This window comes from Lepisosteus oculatus, chromosome 5, assembly GCF_040954835.1.
Source record: "Lepisosteus oculatus isolate fLepOcu1 chromosome 5, fLepOcu1.hap2, whole genome shotgun sequence".
Taxonomy (NCBI): Eukaryota; Metazoa; Chordata; class Actinopteri; order Semionotiformes; family Lepisosteidae; genus Lepisosteus; species Lepisosteus oculatus.
The window spans coordinates 20130923-20153006 of NC_090700.1; the positions used below are offsets into that span (position 1 = coordinate 20130923).

The following is a 22084-nucleotide window of genomic DNA, read 5'->3' on the forward strand; positions in this document are numbered from 1 at the left end:
TTAAAAATGTTTCTTCATTTTTACCAAAGGTCAGGGTCTGTCTCACATCGCAGTTTCACATATTTAAGTACATTCTGTGGGTAATAGATTATTTTGCAGTACTGCAGTACTTTTGCTGAACTTTTCCTGAAGAAAAACACAATACCTTTCTTGTCTGCAAAAGAAGTGACGTCTTGAAGCTACAGTAAACACAGCATCAGCAGGCACAACTCAGATTCTGTGGCCTAAAAGTCTAATTTGGTATGTTTTGGTTCTTGGGGCTGATTTTACTGGTGAACCACAGAACACATTCCTTTCTACAGAGGCCTAGCCTTACCTCTTCCTCGCCGTGCCCTGGTTCCTTTTTCAAAGAAAGGTTGTTGCCATGGAGAGGCAGAGAGCAGGGGGGTCTCCGACGGCCTGGCTTGGTCTGCAATTAAACAAATCAGTGCAATCAATACCGCTGCTGAAGGCTACACATACAGATGGTTGCAGAAAGTGCACAAAAGGAAAAATTAAGTCAGTGTGAGGGGTGCTGAATTTCCTGAAATTCAAGAGAGCATTAAAGTTTCTTATAACTCTGCCTGTCTACTTTCAGAACAAAACAGAAAACCATCATCAATGAAGCAGCACATTAAAAGCTTGACTCATTTTGGACAAAGTGATGAACTGGAGAAAGAGATTCTAAAGAAAATAATTAAAAAGCAGGTGGTTACGACTGTTATTCACTTCCTACTCTGCATTTCCTGTTTCTGCATTCAGCTGACCTTTGTGAAGCTGACTGGTTTGTTTCTCAGAGGCTTTAATATCTGTGGCACATGTGAGTATTGTCTAGACAAGAGCTCTGATGAGAGCAATATGTTGTCAAAGGATGGCTTTGTGCCATCTGCACTTCCCTATACTTAATTAAATTCCCTATATGTAATTTCCCACTTGTTCTGTATTTTGTTAAGTGTGTTCCATCCGATTGTCTTATTGAAGTCTGATTACAGAATAATTATTAGTGTAACAGCAGGGTTCAGGTGTTCAGTAGAATATGTACAGTATATGATATATTTTCAACTCACCAATTCTAAGTCATAACGATAGCAGTGGGAACTAGAGTATTTGTCTAGAAATTATGCTAAGAGCCTATGATAGGTTCGTAACTTGACATGATCTTTAGTTCAAAGTATTGCTGGAACTTGCCACCTCAAAGTACCAGAATATATTCCAGGTTGTGTAGAATTAAGTGATCAGTTTAAAACTAATGATAGATTCTTCATTTTAGGTTAGGTTGTTGCTGTTATTCATTGATACATCTGGGTAGCCTAGAACAACTGAAGTTAAATCTTACACTCAAAGACACAGCAGAGGTATCTGCACTGGGCTTTATGATACCACGGTCAGCAACTACTGCACTGTTTTTGACATAAGCAATGTTACTAGCTAGCAGCCAGCAGCCATATCAACTCACAACTGGCAACTGGCAACCTACTAAAGCTAAGCAGATTTGAGCCTGGTCAGTACCTGGATGTGAGACCTCCTGGGAAAAACTAAGGTTGCTGCTAGAAGAAGTGTTAGTGGGGCCAGCAGGGGGCGCTCACCCTGTGGTCCATGTGGGTCCTAATGCCTCAGTATACTGACGGGGAGACTATACTGTAAACAGGTGCCGTCCTTTGGATGCGACGTAAAACCGAGGTCCTGATCCTCTGTGGTCATTAAAAATCCCAGGGTGTTTCTTGAAAAGAGTAAGGATATAACCCCGGTGTCCTGGCCAAATTTCCCATTGGCCCTTACCAATCATGGCCTCCTAATAAGCACCATCTGTGAATTGGCTTAATTACTCTGCTCTCCTCCCCACTAATAGCTGATGTGGGGTGAGCGTTCTGGCACACTATGGCTGCTGTTGCATTATCCAGGTGGATGCTGCACATTGGTGGTGGTTGAGGGGAGTCCCCATTACCTGTAAAGTGCTTTGAGTGGAGTGTCCAGAAAAGTGCTATATAAGTGTAAGCAATTATTAATTGCTATTAATTATATTTTGTTTGGAATATTTTAGATTTTCTTTATTTCTCTGTTTTTTACAATTCTGTACCCCGCTTCACCATGAATCTCTATAAAAACAGAAAGTACTTGGAGTGAATAGTTTGGTTAAAAAAAGATATTAGTGCACTGAAAAAAGCTGAGCTCATACAGAGTTCAGCTTTTAGAGAACCTACTGATATAATCCCTTCTTTTAACTTATATACCCCTTCGCAAAGGTCATCCATTTCACATTTAAGACATTATTGGTGTTTATTTTATCACCCGTCTCTAAGCTACACTTTGAGCACCGTGTGCCTGAGAAGTCGTCATTCCTAGGCAAGGAGGAAGCAGCCTGCCTCTACCCTCTCTGAATAGAGTCAATGAAGCAAATTCAAAACGCACAGCATGACTGATTGGGCCACCATAAAAAGAGAACGCATTCCCCTGTCTGAAAAAGTTTTTGCTTGATTTCCATCCACTTAAACATTTTCAGGTGAAATGTGAAAAAGCGAAATGTGGAAGCAAAAAACATTTAAAAACCTCACCCCTTGAATTCCTGCAGGAGGGGGCAAGACCTGACCCTTGAATTTTCCTGCCAGCTCTGCCACTGATGTCTTGACCGGTTTGTCTTCCACCGCCTCCATAGCACTCGCTGACCGGTCCTGCAAAACCAGACACATGACTGGGATTAGAGGAGCCCAGCTTTAGAATAGCGGCAGGTGGAATTTCTCCTATATGTGGTGGACAGTTAGGCTGAAGTCCATCACAGGTCTGAGTAGTGATGCAGTCAGAGAGTACAACTTGTGCTGGTGTGCACATCTGGCTGAAGACACGCTATGTCCACAGCCTTGGAAACTACAATGTTTTTAAATGAAAATAAATAAAGGGAGGGCTGGTGTATACTAGGAATTTGCATGTGAGGCCTTTTTGAAAGCTCATTTTCCTAAAACCTGTATTGAACCATCCGTAGATTGTTTTTCACCCTCATCTGTAATTTTGTGTCTATTGAGTGAAAAGACATGACCCCAACAAGGATTTAACAAGGTCTTAGAAATTTAACAGAGAAGCCACAGTCCTTCAAAAAAATTAAAAGATCAATGAACAATAACAACCAAATCAACAGAACCCGAACTATTAATTAACCTCATTAAATGCTACAAGGGAGCCAAACAATAGATGTTTGGTTCTATGTCTGTATTAACTTTAAATACCAAATCCTCAAGGTTTACAGAATTGGGAAAACTTAAGGAAGACTACAGAAAGATAAGGCCGACTCACTGGCAACAACTGTCTTTCAATTAGGAAATGTATTATTTGGTTACAATGCAGCAACCTCCTTGTGTATTTGACATCTGACACCAGGAAATGTGATGCCTGCAAATGGAGGTTGTAAAGGTCATGTGTTTCACATACAATATATATTTAATACATAAACTGAATGTAGAGTTGAGAATCTGTCTTGTTACACTTTACTCCTTTATGGTTTGGCACTAACTACTGAAGAACTGCAGCTGGAGTCTCTGAAGTGACCCAAGAAAAACAATTCACCGGCCTGTACTATTTCACAAACAGTGTTCAGGGCAGCATACACAATAGAGTTTTGCTTTCCTCAGAGATACCCATGTGGGTGATCTTCTAAGCATGGAGATATGGTGTACGTGCTTGAAAAGTGTGTCTCAGTTGAGATAGTACCATTTCACCGAGCCTGAAGAGCTATGACCCCTAGGCAGGGAGCTGTAATGGCTTCTCCTCTTGTGGGACAGTGCAATCATGTTTACTTTCTTACATCTTACTTTCTGACTTCTATTAAACTCATTAACAACCAATTTGAAATTCACAAAACTTTGACCTGCACTTGTATTTTTTATAGAAAAGTTGATCACATGTAATGTATGAAAATACACAAACAGGTTTTTTACCTAGAGGACTGTGGGAGTATGGAAGAAGTTACCCAGCAATATCATACCCTAGCTTCTTTCAAGAAATGGCTGGATGAGATTCTGGGATCAATTATCTACAGTACAAACTACCAAATGAGATGGACTGAATGGCCTCCTCTTGTTTGTAACAATTTTTATAAGCTACTCTATGCTCCTAGTGGACCCCTGTCTTTTCAATTTTTTATTTCCAACTTAACTCTTGATGGGGCTAATTGATCTCCTGTTGCTTATTAAGACCTTTACTCAGCAATTATGAAGTCAGAGGGGGCTAGAGATTACTGTTAATACCAGATTCACACCTGCCCTCTTTCAGGTATGTGGAATTATACATAATGGAGAGTGTTGGAAACAGTGTCAGTCGTGCCCGTGTGTGTTCGTCACAAACCAATCAGCTAGTATGACAGAGATAATGGTACAAACACTTCATTCGCAAGCTGAGGAGAGACTGGACTGAGTTCTGTTTTCCACATTTCTACATAGCGATACATGTTCAGCAAAGTATTTATGAAACCAGAGACTAAAAATGTAGAAAACAGTCATCACAGTCCAATTAATAAGTTAGATTAAAGGGATCGATCAGCTTCAGTGAAGAGCTTCAGCTTCAGGAAAAAAACCCAGAAGACACAGGGTTTTGCCGGGACCAGGGATAGAAACCACTGGTTCCAAGCACAAATGTGAAGTTCTCCTAATACACTAATACTGCTTGTTGTGATTTACTATGATGTTCTTGGCCCTTCAGACAGATTTTGTTGAGCCAAGCCCAACCACAAACAATGACAACACTTGCCAAACAACTGCACAATCACCAGGCTTATCACATGGCCCGCCAACTTACTCATTATATTTCTCAGACGTTTCATTGATATTTTGTAAACAAATCCACATTTGAGATCAATTTAGATCATACCATGTTCAAACAGAACGAAAATGAGCCACCGATCTTTAATGTTTTCACTCCAAATTTCTTTAAAGAAGAAGTCCTCTGTTTAAGTGTTCAAAATTGATGCTCGCATGTGACCAATGTCTGAGCTAATCTGATGTCTGCATCATACTCAGTTCCTGCAATTTGGATTGGCTGGTAGCCTGTTATTCCAACAGTTCCAACAGAAAGCTACTGTACAAGCCAAGCCGATTAAACTGCAGGACATTTCCTAAATAAAGTCATGCTGTTGGCTGTTTGGTGTAGATGTGGGTGCTGTTGGTGATGGTTCATTTCCCACACTCCCTCACTATCTCCATTCTTACTGTTGGACTTTCCATTCAGGAAATTCTCATCCTGAAACTAAAAGGCAGATGTGGTCAGCAGGATGACCACAGAATTCTGCGGTTCAGGGAATACATTAGAATATGTCGACAAAGACAGTGCTTTTCTTCACAAGGCTGTTGGTACAAAATACAGCATTTCTAAGTAACAACACACAACATTTTGTATACAAGAAAAACTTTAATTTAGGGAGACATTTCAAAATGGTTCCTATGTGTACTTTTCTAGCAGAAAACTGAAACATATACCATTTTCAATGCTTACATAAAACTCCCAATGCAGTCTTTTTTAGGAAACCCTGTAGACATAAGTGGGAGGAAAGCTTAAGGTCCTGTAATACCAAAATAGTGTGTGTCTTTTATCATGTGTGCTTTTAGGAAACTTATGCCAACATGCAACATTCATAATAAGTCTAGCAGTGAGGCACAATAGTGTATTTTTAATGAAAAGCCAAAGTTATCTGCAAAGGCGTCTGCCATTGTCTGCTTCCAGATGTACATTGTTTCTAACTTTATGCACGGCTTTTCTTAAAGAAAGCTTATTTCCTTTTCAGCAGGAAAATGTGAAACCCATTACGCACTGGAGCTGAAAGCTTTTTAAAAAAAAAGAGAACGCTGAAATGGCCCTGGGAGAGAGGACAGCCACCTGAGACACTAAAACACCAACAGAAGGCCTTACCTCTTTCCTTTAGACAGGAAAGACCAGTACGCTGTCAGCATGCAGCATCGCTTTGAGGCTGGTGACATCAGCAACCTGTTCTCACCCCCATTATCTTATCAGCCCTCAACTGTGCTATGGCCACAAAAACACTGATACTGCATGGGGCTGGTTCCCCGATGGTTCACAGATAAGGAGTTGTTTTTATTGGGCTCCCATTATTTCTGTTAATTGCCCTATAGGCACTCACTTGTGCTTTTTTAGCTGATCTCATTCCGACACCCATGTGCAAGCCTGTTGTCTCTTGGCCACTGCTGCGACGTTTCAGAATGAAATTCCCATCCCACCCCTTTCCTCTGTTTTTCTTCGCTGATAATTATAACCCCCTAATGGCCTCAGGCCCTTTGCCACAATTGTTTAACTCTTTCTTGCCTGAGAAAGTGACAAAGCAGAGAAAAACAACTACAAACATGAATCCGTAGGGACACAAGACCACAAGTGTAGTTAAACATGATGGGAGGCCATTTGTGTTCATTTGTTGCCAGTAGCTTTTTGATCAGAGGACCAAATTCAGCTGTTTCTTCAAGGATTTTCTTGTCAGACAGCAGGACCGTTTACTAATATCTTGTTTATATCTTATTGTATATACAGAGGGTGGTGCAGGGGTTAGCATTGCTGCCTTGCAGTGCTGGGGTTCTGTGTTCATTTCTGGACCTGAGTGCTATCTGCATAGAGTTTGTATGTTGTCCCTGTGTTTTGTGTGGGTTTCCACTGGGTGCTCCAGCTTGCTCCATCAATCAAAGGACAAACTGGTAGGTTAATTAGCTTCCGTGGAAAAATGAATGGCCCTGGTTTGTGTCTGAGTCTGTCTACCCTGCGATGGACTGGGGTACCCATGCCTTGCAACCATTGCTGGGACAGGCTCTGGCTTCCCTCTGACACTGAATTAGAAGAAACAGTTATCAAATGGACGTAAGAAAGGCAAATATACAGCTTAAGACAAGGGGGATACTCAGAGCTAACATTTTAATCAGAAATTTTATAGCACTGGATATATTCAGTTAAGCATCTTAGAGTCAGGAACCATGTCTGGGGAGAGATTAAGGTTATTATACTTACAGAATGTTAACATTTTTAGAACATGTGAAGTACCTGGAAGTGCTGTATACATTATATGCACATTATGTAGAGTACAGCTTTCCAGTATCAGACAGCATGTACAGAACACCTCCTCTGTCCTGAACACTGTAGGTAAAAGTACAAAATCCCCTGAGACTCTGCAGTAGGTAGGCAGAGGTGGATAAACTGGGCCAAGGTCTGGGCCCATGGACTGAGCCATTTCAGGACACAGCTCCAAACTAACTCCTGGGGAGCAAACAGTACAACACTAAGACACATGATCATCAATGTTATAGAATATGAACAGTATACTATGAATTAAAAGCACAGTTAACAACTGACACAGCAGAAAGCATAAAAACAAATCTGAGTAAAAAAAAAACCTAGGCTCTGGAATTACATAAAACAGATCTATTTTAGTTCAACAAAATTCACAAATACTATATAAACAGTGGAAAAGGCTGCTGTAAACCCAGTAAGTGCTGCTCTATTTTAAGGTGTAGTGGCCTGAGAAAAAGAACTGTAGCCTTCAGGCAACCCAAAACATGTGGTCAGAACTAATTGAAGGACATCTGAGGGGGAATCACTACAAATGATTAAAAAACCCTCTTCTTGGAATTATAAATGTATAAACCTTGGCGTTTCAATTTGAAGCAAACCCAAAAAAACAGTAAAAAAAATATTATGGGATATTTGTTTTTCTCAGACAAATTCCTCAGCCCCTCATCCTGGATGTATCCCTCTCACAACTCTACAGCTGGTTTTAACTGTCAGTCTGCGGCTGACATAGTACAGGGGTCTTTACTCCTGCCTCAGCTGCTACAGTTTCCCACACATGCGCGTACAATCACACACGTGGCCTTTCTATTTCTGGAAAGTAACACTACTAGAGGGCCAATGCACCAATATAAACACAGACCTACACTTCAAGGACAGAGGAGACAAAAATGTCAATGTAAAATGTAAGCTTCGAAGACGCCCTGTTAGATATAGAATGCTTAACAGAATTGCAGGTTATTTTTTTCTCAGTGTGATTCTAATTTTATGGACATACATGTTATTTTCTGTGTATTTTATGCTAAGCATAATACATTTGTATTGGCTTTCCTTCACATTTGTGCTTTTACTGTAACACCAAAACATCTAGGCATCATCAGAAAATCCTGGTGAGGGCTGCAGCTACTCAGGGGACAATTTAGAAACAGCAATTAACCTAGCCACCCTGTCTTTGTGCGGTGAGAAGAAACCAAAACACCCGTAGAAACCCACACAAATACACAAGAGCAACATACAAACTCCACACAGAAGGCACACTGGTCTGGGTTCAAACTAAGACACTAGCCTTAATGCCAATATGCTGCCCCATCATCAAAACATCCAGCTGAAAAAAGGTTCTGCTAACAAAAGGACTCACCACATTTGTTATGAGCTCCCAATTTTTTTACAGCAAACCTCTTTTCATCTGTATGTCATGACACAGAGGAAGCAATAATTCTACACAATTTTGATAGTATTCACAATCCTGAAAGATACTGTCCCAATGCACTTGAAGGAGAGGAAACAGGAGACATTTTGTTTACATTGTTGTAACTATCTCCTCAACCACACTGCTTACACTTACTAGCTCTAAAAAATACTTTGAATATTAAGACACTTAATTAACAACTTGAACGGATTTGCCTCCTCTCGTTTGTTTGAACTACAGAAAAGTGTAAAGACAGTGAGGTAAATGATTTTTGTACTCACAAGGAAACTGGTCATACTTTCAGTCTAGATTGTGTTATCTTTAGGAACACTATGGAATAGCACAGGGCTTGGGCTATTACTTCCTGGTATCAACACCCTAGTCAGTCATCAGTCAAAAATCAGCTTTCAATATGTATATCCATCCATTTTCTAACTGCTTTATCCAGCTTAGGGTCACTGGGGCAAGCAATGAACACAAGGTGAGACACACCCTGATCAGGATGCCAGTCTATCAAAGGGTAGACAAACACAAATACACACACTCCCACCAGAGCACATTTTCCCAGGAGCCATTTAACCTACCAGCATGTCTTTGGGTGGTACTGTAACTAGAGCACCCTGAAGAAACACATGCAAACATGTGAGAACATACAGTACAAAACAAACGCAGAAAACACCCCCAGGAATTGGGCCCAGGGTTCCAGAGCTGAGAGGCAGCAATGTTAACGACAGCACCACCGTGCTGCCACCTTTTGAATATAAATGTTGGAATTTCATTGTATAACCTGCCAGTAACTTTCTACCAAACCCCAGAAGTAAAATTATGAACAGGTTAAGACCAAGTCAACCTCCAATATGTGACTGTTGTTCTAAAGAAGTTAAACCACTGTTCACGGTACCAGGACTTTACCAGGTCTGCTGTAGCTGAAACTCTCATAAGCACAGAATTAATATGTGCTTTTGTTGGTGTGGGGATGTATCTGTCTTATTTTAAAAGGAGTCAGTACTGGTAAAGAAAGTACTGGTAAAATATACTATAGACAGGGATGCACATACATTAGTGAGGATCCATGTATCACTACAAACACACATACTGTAGCTTTCTAAAAAATTGCCCTTAAATGATTATGGTATACCATAGCACAGTAGTTAGCAATGCAGCCTTACACCACTGGAGTCCTGGGTTCAATTCCTGAGGTGCTATTTGCATGGGGTTTGTATGTCCTCCCCATGTTTGCATAGGTTCCCTCAGGGTGCTCTAGTTACCATCCACACGTCCAAAGACATGCTGGTAGGTTAATTTGTTTCTGTGTGAATATGTTCCTGTCTGTGTTTGTCTGTATGTGCTCTGTGATAGATTAGTGTCCCATCCAGGGTGTATCCTGTTTTGTGACCCTGTATTAGATAAGTGGATTAGAAAAATGGATGGATTTATTATGGTATACCAGAGATACGTACACTGCAATCCATATCCATCTGTCTGACAAGATGGTGGCACTGCCCAAGGGCTTTCAGTTGCTTCTTTATAGGCTAAACTTTATACATCTTTAACTCATTCCCTATATTCTTCTTTGAATCAGGACCTAAGTGGCAGCTTGTACCTAATCAATCTTGTCTCCAGGGCTGAGATTGAACATGAAATTGCAAAATGCACTACATTGTTTGCCTTTGTTTTTCACCCAAGTGAATATCAAACTGGTTTTCACAATGATTGCGCTTAAATGTGACATGAAATGTAAAAAAATTGTTGTTAATAGGTTTCATAGGTATTTGTGTTAACAAAGGCCACAAATAAACAATGCACTATGAATTAGCCCCAACATACAAAAAACACCCTTTGCTCAATGTACAATTAATATGAGAATGTTTCTGAGTTACAATATATACGCTATTCTTTCAGGGAACTTTGGCAGTTCCAATCCTTAGATTCTTCCAGCTACCTTATTCCTGATTCAGTTATAATGCTCAAAAAAGTTTATGAGTAAAATATTCCAAAAATATTTCATAAATGGACACATTCTGCTGCTCTTAGCAAACCACAGCATACGAGCAAACCTCATGTATGGCCCCAGCAACAGACAGACCTTGAAATACCCTAACAAAGCATATCTTTGTCACTGAAATCACCAGAAATCTGGAAAGCTCACATGAGTTTTAAGGCAGAAACTTATCATCTCATCATTGAGACCCATGTAAACACTTCTTGGCACCCAGTTTGTAACTGGTTAGGAATGAGCAGATGATACTGACCTTGATTCAACCCAGCACTCAGAGGAAATGCTGGCTTCCCCTAAGATACACTTCACAGGTCACTCGTTTCCTTTGACAGCATTTTCCGGAACCGTAAAGTGGTCACGTTTAACGAAAGGCCAAAATTCCTGAATGTATTTCAATTGAACACCACAAGAACAACAAGTGATTATCTTATGCAATTCTCATGATGATCACATGCACAGTCAAAAGGCAAGCATTAGGGTGCAAGCAACAAGCAATCTACTTGTTGCTACTGTAATGGACACAGTTCATTAGGAATTTGTAGCCCTTAATTTTAAGTGCTGTGGACAGAAATTTAAGAAGATACATAATAGGATACCTTGGAGGTGGTATAGTAGATCAAGAGGAAAAGAGATGGAGAGGTGGAGCAGGGAGGAAGGGAAAACAGGAGGCCAGATGTTGAGAGATTGAGTTTAAAATGATGGTAAATACCCATCAGGAGGAGGTGACAGTGAGACGCCAGGAGATATGTGAGGCGATGTGAGTATGACAGGGAGGAAAAGAGACGAAGATTTGAGCATCACAAGCATAGAAAAGACACAAATAGCCAAGAGAAGAGATGAGAGGATCCAGGAAGTGGGTGGAGAGAGAGTAGATCAGTGAGGCAGAAGAATGAGGTATGAGCAATGTCAGAATGTCCTGTGCCAGTACATTTTGACAGGAGAATATAGCTATCCACAGTCCATAGCAGTTTCTTCTTGCTTTTGATCAGCATTGTGCACTGCACGTCCATCAGTTCGTGAGGTAATGAAGTGTAAATGCCGAACAAACACCCTTCTAGAATGCAGGCCCAGGCTGTTCATTGCAAAGACCTGGACTTTGTTAAGACTGAAAGCAACATACTGCAGTGCCATGAATAACAGGTTTCAATTATAATTCCCACCCCAACAGGTGATCTTTGGTTGTATGAACTAGGACACACTTTACTGTAGCCTATGTAAAGCTGAGCCACCAGGCAGGACTAGACAGATGGTGTCTTTATGTGTTGTTCCAGGAACAGATGAGGTAATGTTGAGGTCATTCCTTCAGCTAATTTTCCATTTAACTTTTTTACAAGAGCAAATTTGTGTATGTGTTTGAATATAGGTACACAAACTCCTTCAGAATGCCAAAGATTACAGAACACTGGCATACAGCTGGGACAGCAGGCCGACTGCCAAATTTCCCAGCCACAGAGGCCACTAAGACGATACCATAGCTCCAGTTATGCTATAGATTACACCCAGTTTGCAGTTCTGAGACTACACTCCTTTGATTGTCATCTCAAGCGTGCCACAAATTCCCTTATCTTGCTGTTGTAACATCTAAAATATTTTTTCACCTTTTCCACATCTGCTCAGGAATTCCATTATTGAAACTGACCAGACCTTTAACTGCAATAGCGAGGAGCAGCGGAACTCCCTAATAAATAGACACAGCATCCATGAGCTGCTGGTATTTTCTTTGGCACCATTAATTGATTCTGTTATTTCATTTTTCCAAAAACTGGGAACAGGCAATGTCACAACGCTCCACACACGGACATGTGGGATAAAAATAAACTGCCTTCTCTGCATCAGCGACATCACCAGCCTCACCATAGAAGGCCTTTCCAATAAAAAACAGGAAGCCTACACCTCCCTTCGCCATGGCTTTGATATTCATTGCTGACCATTAACTTCCATCAGGAACATGAAAGTTATGACATCACAAGGATGAAGGCATGAGGTGTGGTACAACAGACTGCAACAGAATGCAAAAAAGACTGTTACTAATGCTGGGACAGTGCCTGATCTCCAGGTGTTTGATCTCCAGACCAGGTGTCTGGGTGCCTTGAAATAAAGAAAAATCCAATATCTTTCTTTAACTGCCTCAGCTTCAAGAGCAAGAACTGTGATAATAAAAAAAGCCTTTGTCTATGTTTGAACCAATTACATAATTATCCAATGGGTTTGATATCATTGTCTCCCTGGAGTCCCCAAACATCAGACAGAGGCAAGACACACAGAAAAGGCTGCCTTGTCCAGTTGCACCCAAAGGTCTGACATCATCATTTTGTTTGTCCCCCTTTTTTTTCCCAAAAGCCACTAGAAGGGTTTTAGGTCTGGTTCTGGAATTACTCTGGAAGTGAAGAAGCCTGTCAATGTCCCTGACTGGGCCGAGGTGGGCTGCCTACTGCCTAAGCAGCTGCTGGTGCTTGGGTGACACTGAAAGGCTTGGCAGCAGCCACACATATCTGGAATTCAAGAGATAATGAAATCACATTGCAGAGAGGCCTGGCACACTGCACAGTACTGGAAAAAGCACTGGCAACTAAATTAAAAGACTCTTTTGAGTATCAAGTGATACAGGTCATTTCATGACAAATCACTCTCAAAAACAGACTTGAAACCTTACCAGATCTGCTTTATGTCAAAAATTGCACCTCCCACTGGAGAAGACTTCATGAGCTGTGCCTCCCAGCATTAAAATAGGTTAGATTTCAGAAATATCTGCCAATATACAATGAAAGAATACACATTTTTCCCAATTTTACAATGCAAAGGCCCTTGTTAGGTACTGTAGGAGTTCTGCAAGATGTGCAAAAACAATAATCTGTTTTCAGTTATTCTATTCTCCTTTTCCAAGCACACCAGTGCGTGTTTTGTGAAAGGGCAGTAGGTTTGTTTCACCAGTGCTTCCCACACTGTGGTGGTATGTCTCCATCTGTGGCCTCAACTATTGCACCAAATGGAATGATTGTGATAAACCACTAACCAGGCCCACGTTCTCTAGCAATTAACTGTTTGCAACACATACACTTTCACTCAGCATACAAGCACCCCCGAATCACAGGGGCTTTACAAGCCTCTCACCCTTCAACTGCAGGGCTGGGCGTGGTGTTAGAGGTGGTGTCTATATTTAATGCAACCACAATAACTAACAGTTTTGTAATAGTGAATTGTAACTATAGCCTTTGGTCCTGTTCACCGGTAAAGTCTTAACAAGATGTTTTGAAAACAACACAATACAAAACAAACAAAATAATACAATAAACTACTAGAGATAAAGAGATAAATGAACTAGATCCAGACAACAAACAACAACAATGACCTTTTGGTCCATTTTATTTTTCTGTTGAAAACTGTGGTGGTCTTGTCATGTGAACCAGTGCTCACAGAGGGATTAGCCTTGTTTTAAATAACTAAAAATAAAACAAACAGTCTGTTGAAGCCAGCTGAAACATTTTAAAACATTTAAAACGTTTAATTATTGTAGTAGACTACAGAAAAAAGGAACAGTTTAAATCTACTCCACATGCTTTAAATTAAAGGTTAAAAAAACGAATGGACCTCCATTTTATATTATTTGTGTTATTACCACAGTGTTAAAGGTGATTTTACAATGTCTTTCAATGCTTATTTTGCTATGTCTGTCGAGTTACTCTTCCTTGATTTGTAACTGGTATTTTAATATTTAAGCAGAAATAGCTGTTGGTAGAATGCTTTTCTTCTCCCGCCATGTATAAACACCAGCTAGATACTCCAGAACCAGAAATAAGATAATTTTATACCACTTCCTTTGCTTGTGGCCAGTAACATTCTCTGCATACCTCCTCTGATGTCAAAACTCTGTCTCTCATAGCACACACCTGTTAGAATCTTAAAGAAAACAGTTGTATTTTTTTCGATGAAACCATGTTTTGTAAGAGTCTGAGACAGCAAGGAAAGTGATACCATCTGTTTCTGAGGAGGGATGACTGCTGAATTGCATATTGTAATTTTTTTTTCTATTTGTAAGACTATTTGCATAAATCAAGCTAAAGAAACACATTCACTGTGCAATTTAAACATCACTGACAATGAAGGCCTGCAGTTGCCATAAGACAGCAGCTTGGAATCATAAAAATAGCTTCTAAGTGAAAACAATTTCAGCCTGAATTCATTTGAATAATGTTAGTGAAATAAGGAACATAAAACACTTACTTTTTCTTCCACAAACATACAGGTAAATCCCGTTGTAAGATGATGGAAGCTGCAACCTGTTTAGTTAAAGCCAATACACCACCATCCACATCGCAATCTCTTCTGAATGCAATCCCACGAGGATCAGTAGGTATGGTTGGGCAGCACATATATCTTAAAACAATGTCTGGTTCAAGCAGATCTTCTTGTTTCAGAATCCCAACACTACTTGGTGGGATTTCCTCATATTTTGTTCAGTGAATGCCAAGACCATCGATACTGTAGGTGTTAATGCATGCTTTGAGTCCATCTTACTCCATTTTGAACTAACCTTGGAACCACAGCTGTGTCTAGACCCAATGTGTCTGTAGTTGGACCGATGTTCACTAGCACTTAAACTGAGACATTCAAGCTCAATTCCAATCTAGATGAAAGAGCATTTGTGTCATATTGCTTGGTTCTACAGATCTCCTAATAGCCTCTGGGAAAATGTATAGTGATTGTCACATTTTATGCCTAAATTAATAGTAGAAAATCCGTATGTGATTATTTTTAATTATACAAAGCAGTCATGTGTACTCATAATCCGGAAGGGATTATATTATACAATATATAATATTATACAGCTAATTTAAAAACCTTGAAGATGAAAGACTTTTAGACTAATGGAGCTGCTACAGGTTTCAATGACATTAGGACCTCTGATGGAATAAAACTCAGAAGACACACAGGCTTTGCAGAACCAGGAACAAGTATCAGTGTTGTAATGAGAAAATAAAACATTTTCTAAAACATTTAAACAAAATCTGGTATTGCAGCAAAAAAATCGCCTCCTTTGCTTTAACATAATGAAAACATTAAATACCTAAATCGAAGTTACAAAATACTACACAAAACGTCAAAGAATAAAAATAAAATACAAAAATACACAGTTAAGAACACCTGATTTCTATCAACACAATAAGCCATGTCCCTGACTATTAATGATATGCACAGCCCTTCTATGGTAGTTCTAAAGACGTTCTAAACAAGTGATCTTGCCTTTCTTGGACAATATCTTTTTTGTAACTGTCACAAAACGGGAGCACCATTCGAAATCCTCCCTGCTATAAATACACGTGTTTGACTACTGAGCAGGAAATGCTACAGTGGTGTTGCCGATAGACTGAGCAGAGCTTACAGCACAAATGGAATAATGAAATAACAGGAGCTAATTTACTAAATTTATATTGAAACAACTTTATTGGCATAACATAAATTGGAGATTACATTCTTGTTAACTTAAAGTAATTAACATCGATTAAACAATTACATTTTACATTACAAATAATAACAATTGTGTAATGGAACAGACTGGAGGTTCTACACATTACAGTAACTATCCCTGCACTAAAGGTTTCAGTTGGACCTACAAGGCTATACAGCATTCTGTTTCTGTCTGGAGTAGGAATACAACTGGCATCTTTTTAATGTTGAATGTCACATGTGATTGGACTTAAGTATCTGCTTTTACAGTCTATTGTCTACAAAAAATAAAAATGGAATGGTTGCAGTTTTTATTTTATTTTTTTTCAAATTAAAACCGAAAGATTTGGATCACATTTGGATTTTGATAAACTAGACACAATGCAATAGAGCTGTCAATATTCATTAATCGTGTACAGTGCATGAGAGAAATCCTCCTTTTAGGTCTATATACTTACAGTCATAGACCTATGTGTAAAGAGTTAATTTGCTGTAATCTGTGATATTTCCTAGAGTGGACATGTTTGAAGAGAGACAAGGTACAGCATGGAAAGCTAGATGGTGTGCAGAGGACTGCATTAGAAACAGCACAAACACTAAGTCTGGCACTGAACCAATGAAGCCATTTACCACATCCTGTTTCATTTTAGTCAGAGATAACTGTTTGCAGTACCAAATATTTCAGAGCACTATGTTTTTACACCCTCAGCATGCAAAATCTGTATTTATGTATTAACAAACATAAAATCATCTGAATTGACTGCTACATACAGCCTGCGTTCTCAGTTTTTTAAGGTTTTTAACCTTTTAAAGGTTTTACAGTTGTTGTATGCCATTTGTAAAATAGCAGTGTCCCATGTGCTCTGATGTAATTTACTCCTGCTACGTCACTACAGAAATTATAAAATGGATGTCTGAACTACATGAATGGGTCTACATATTCAAGCAGTGCTGCAGACGTATGGTTCAGATAAAATCAAAAGCATTACAGCTCTTGAGGTGGAATGTGTCAGTAATTCCAAGATAGCTCTCAACGCAAAACATGCAGCAAGAACAGGCAACTTTTCCAAGAATTAGGAAGGCCTGCACTTCATTTTGCCAGAACCATCACAACTGCACAACTGAGTAAAGAAGCCTTTTTGACACATGCTAACAGAGCAGAGAGGACTCCAGTTCAAATTTTTATGTTCTCTTCTACCATTAACTTTCTGCCTGACAACGATATTCATGAAGATTCATGCTTTGTGGGAAAGCATACTCTTATTTACCCCCATATCTAGCCATTGCTAGATCTTTTTTAACTGTGACAAGTTGTGCACATAAGCAGCATCTGCCAGGATCAGACAGTTTTTTGCCCTTTACGATCTCAGAGTCTTTTGAGTAAAACCCACATCAAGTGACTAACATCAGTTCATTACACTGGCTCTTTTCTAAGAAATAAAGATGTCCTTCAATGAAAATAAGCCATACTGTATGTTAACAAGAGCAAGTCACAGTGAAGTACTTTTTTCCTGACTCTTTAAAATAGACTTTCAGTGATCCATCCATATATTTTCTAACTTCTTTATCCAGTATAGGGTCACAAGGGAGCTGGAGATTACCCTGGCAAGCAACAGGCACAGGGCAGGATACATCTTGGATGGGACCCCAATCTGTTGCAGGGCACACACAGACAAATACACACACTTACACCCAGGCCAGTTTTCCCAGAACCCACATGAACACAGGGAGAACATACACACCCCATATAATTGCACCCCAAGAATTGAACCCAGGGTCTTAGCATACTGGGGCAGCAATGCTAACCACTGTGCCACTGTGCTGCGCACTTTCAGAGGAACTCTCTTTATATTGCACATTTATATCTAAGCTTTCAAGGCACAGATATTTTGTTTCCAATCACAACACACACTTTTAGTTTCACCAGCTGAAGAAGGTAAAAGGAGGATATGAGAATCAGAGGAGGTCCATGTGTCCTCAGGGTTTTAGTTACATTTTAGTTTTCCATATTTTTCTATTTTATCTACCCAACTTAGAACAAATGATTTTTAGAACTCGACTCTCTAGGTGAAATCTACTGATTCATTACTTGACACATTCCAAGATCCAGAGTGCCTGACAAGAGAGTTAGTGCTGGCTGAAGGTGGTGGCTCCCTTATTGGTGTCACTGCAAGTCTGTGGGTGGTCGGCAAGTTCCACGAGTCACTTGAAGTCTAAACTGTGAGGTCTCTGGCTAGTCCCAAATTTATTGCAGACTTGTTCCTTACAATCTACCAATCGTGTGTTTCTGCTTAAGGAATGTTTGGGGGTCATAGAGCTCACCCTGAGCTCTGAGTGAGTGCTTTAGTGATTCCTTCACTTGAGAACACTTTGTTGTATTTGCTAGTTGAAAATTAAATTGTGTTAATTCAAGAACTATATCTCAATATATACATCTGAGAATTAAATATTATAACTAAATCTTAATTTATACATCCTAGAACTAAATCTCACTGTACATTTTCTAAATCTAAATCTCAAAGCCACTGGGAAACATATTTAACTTAAGTTTAAGCTTGAAGGAGGCAAGTGGTTAAAGACAGCCATTAATATTCCATAAACACATGCACAGAGAAATATACAAAAAAGGAACTGCAACAAATGAATACTGACTGAAAATGAAAGCTGAAATACCCTGAACCAAGGCCTAAAAACTTACTGACAGCAAAGCACTTTCAATACTATACACAGACATTTCACTGCTGGGAGCAGTTAGTTACTGTACATCTAACGTGACTATGTGGCCACCAGACAACACATTCTATCCCTGTTAATGTGATACTGTATTTGTTCTGGTTTAAGCAAACTAGTCAATTCAATATTATATTATAACATTTTTTAAAATCTGAATAAAAGCATCTGTTTCATTAAAGAATATTGTAGACAAAACAAAGGAAAGTTATCTAGAAAAACCAATGGCTTTCAATGAGAACATTTCTAGATTTCAATGTCATCTGATGTCTGATCTACAATTGATTCCCCAGGTAGCATTTTAAAATACAAAGTGATAAAATAAAACAAAAACACCTTGGATTGAACTTTATTAAATTATCTCCAAGATTTTTCATGTTTCCATGAAGAGTCACATGTCAAGGAATAAAGTTCAAAGAAATACAAAACTTTCTAAATGAAACCTCCACAGTAAACTGCATTAGAATGCACAGCAGAATGTAAGATTCTGCCACGTACTGTAATGTGTGCCCTTTACATAGAGTTTTCATTCATGTGTCAAGGTATTTATGACTAGGCCATGCAGTACTGAACAGAAAAAATACTAAAAACTGTGTGCTTTCCTTGAATTAATTGCAGAGTGTTTACAAGCTCACCCATAAATGTCTAATAACTAAACCATATTCGGAGAGCTCCCAGCACTAAAGTCATGTGATGATAGGAGTGGATCAGATGTATTCAGTTTACTGAATCAGATGTATTAATTTAGACCCATCATGTCAGCAGACTGTACTGTACAATGAAGTGCATACTCAGTTCCAATGAACGCCTGTACTTGCTTCTTTACGTCACCTGGGTACACTTGCAGATTTCCTGTCCACCAAAACATCTCATCCACCTGAACTAATAGATCAACTAATACACACTAATACTGTGTGCAATCAGACTATGGCATATTTTGTGCAGAATTCTTCAAACAATATTATCAAAAGTTACATTTTCATAGTTTTATGGTTCATCTATCCTCTAACTTCTTCATTCAATACAGGGTTATAAGTGAGGCCAGAGCCTATCCTGGCAAGCAACAGGTGCAAGATGGGATACACCTTGAGTATGCGGGCTTTCCATCACAAGGTACAGACAGACACAAACATGCACACATTCACATTCGAGCCAATTTTCCCAGAAGCCAGTTAACCTAGGAGTATGCAGCTTCTCAGCCTTTTGGCTAGGATCAAGTGTATGTGTTTGAAGAGAAGGAGTATACCCAAACAAACACTTTTCCACGGGGAGAACATACAAACTCCATGCAGATAGCACCTCACGTCCAGAATTTAAGCCACGGCCCAAGGCAGCAATGCTCACCACTATGCCACAGTACCGCTCTTTATGTATCATGTAAGTGCATTATCATTTCTACATGCAACCAAGGACTTCAGCAACAGATCTCGGATACCTCATGTTGACACATAAGTCAGGGATCAGGACCCCAGAGATAACATTGTACAGAACCTCCTACTGTATCTTAATCACCCCTGCAGAAAAAGGGCAAAGGACATACTGCACAGGTTTGAGAAAGTGTTGCCTCATTTGTGACAGGTAAAGATCCAGTATTCCCAGATCATAGTTCAATTTTGTGCACTGAAAAAAGAGGCAAAATGCCTTCTCATTTCTTTGCTCCAATGTGGCATTGAGATTTTTAGCAGACACAGCAGAGCATCATGTGAGACGATATGTGATTGGTCAGAAAAATATGGACTGAAGCATTGAAACTGCTGTTTTCAATCCAGATATGCCACTTTAGAATGTAGGAACATCAAGCTCTGCAAAGTTTTGGTTCTGAAGAATAACAGACACTGCTACTCTGTTTAATAAAAGTGCGCCCCCTAGGGAGCCAAGCACACCGTGCATCACAAGGTGGTGCGTTTATTATTAATCAATGCTTGACTAGTTCACTCAAATGAGAAGCTCTTTTCCTGACATACCATACAAGCAGTCTACAAGGAACACGTACTAAATTATATTAAGGGAAAACCTAGATTAGCAAGGCAACATCATCAAATTATGTAACGTGATTTTGAAGATAAAACCTACAAGGACTACATTTTCTTAGTTTAATGACTCCCCTTTCCCACTTTTAATTCTCACGACTTGCACTGCATTAGAAGTTCTCCAAAGTGCCCTAAAATAAATTACTTTTTAATTAGCTCACAGCAGTAATCATAACTGCATATTTCCATTTTATAACTTTCCATGTCTGTACTCTTGAAAGTTAGGGCACATAAAGAATGTAATGAAAGGAAAGCTTCAAAGATACAAAGATTAAACAAAACATAAAGAACGCGTTACAGAGAAAGACTGACACCATTAACAACTCAATTAAATTGTGCTGATAGGAAATTCACTTAAAATCAAGCAAAGCTAAACCGAAAAGGAACTAGCTGTGGCATAAATTAATATAGTAACACAACGGTCAAAGTGACGACACAAGGCTGTTGGGACAAAAAGTTACAACTTTACGTTTTTTAAAGTAATGAAATATACAAAACGTTGTATAAGAACATTTTACCTCCATCCTCGAGGGCTCCTCCTTTAACTTGTACGCCCCTTCTTTTCTCAGTGTCTTGTTTTGAGTTGGATGAACTTCTGCACAACGGTACTCGCTTCCCGTAGATGACACCCTGTGAAACAGTTAACTGTGCTGTGCTTGAATGACACAAACTGAGCGGTCCACGCAACAGTCTCAGGAGGGGGTGGTCTGCATTTATATTTAGACTCGCACGCTGCTCTTCCAAGCTCGAAGTGCTGCGCTGATATTTGAGGGAGACGTACATTAGGCAGACCTGACCAAACTTTTCTCAACGGCGAGACGAAACCGATTAAGATCCCCAAAACGTACGCAAGGATAGCTGGGGAAGCTGATCATGTCTTCAGCAAAGAAACCGCCCTTTCGGTTCCCAGGCATAAAATAAATACTATTGCAATATTATAAAATTCGTTCCCTTTTCTTTTGTTTCTTTGGCTGGTTGTTCTCAAATAACATCGCTGAATTGTGCAGAATTACAGAAGTGAAAATGATCAAAATGTAACTCGACATATTTTCTCAAATACATCTTCTGTAATTGTGTGAAAATTCGACACTCGTTCTCAGAAGCTCCCCAGGAGATCTCTTTGAGGAGAAAAACGTTTTAATGACACCCATCTTCGCTTTCGCTCATTTACAAGATCGTGGTAATTATTTAAAATAGCAAAAAAATCTAATCAAACGGGGGATTCCTGGCAGACCTGCAAAATAAATTTGTGATGGTGACACCCGCAATGCCAAATATGTCGCAGCTTTCGATGCTTTTATTGCCCTTTTCATTGATTCAGCAAGATTGTTTGAAGAGATTTTAAATCCCTAGTAAATTTATTTTTTAAAGCAAAATAAATCGCCGATAACCTTGAACGTTTATCCTCGAATACTAATACTGTACCAAATATTGCATAAATGAAAGTGG

General features: G+C 39.4%; 1 protein-coding gene across 1 annotated transcript in view; it reads right to left on the minus strand.

Moving 5' to 3' along the window:
• The window catches only part of zgc:153184 (capZ-interacting protein), a 32773-nt gene extending 11327 nt beyond the window's left edge, over positions 1–21446 (minus strand). Inside the window, exons 1-3 of the mRNA XM_015342040.2 lie at positions 21154–21446; positions 2532–2648; positions 317–409 (exon numbers count right to left, since the gene is read on the minus strand). Coding sequence (XP_015197526.1) covers positions 317–409; positions 2532–2648; positions 21154–21159 — 216 coding nt within the window. The 5' untranslated portion in view covers positions 21160–21446. The remainder of the gene's footprint in view (positions 1–316; positions 410–2531; positions 2649–21153) is intronic.
• Between the last annotated feature and the right edge of the window lie 638 nt (positions 21447–22084).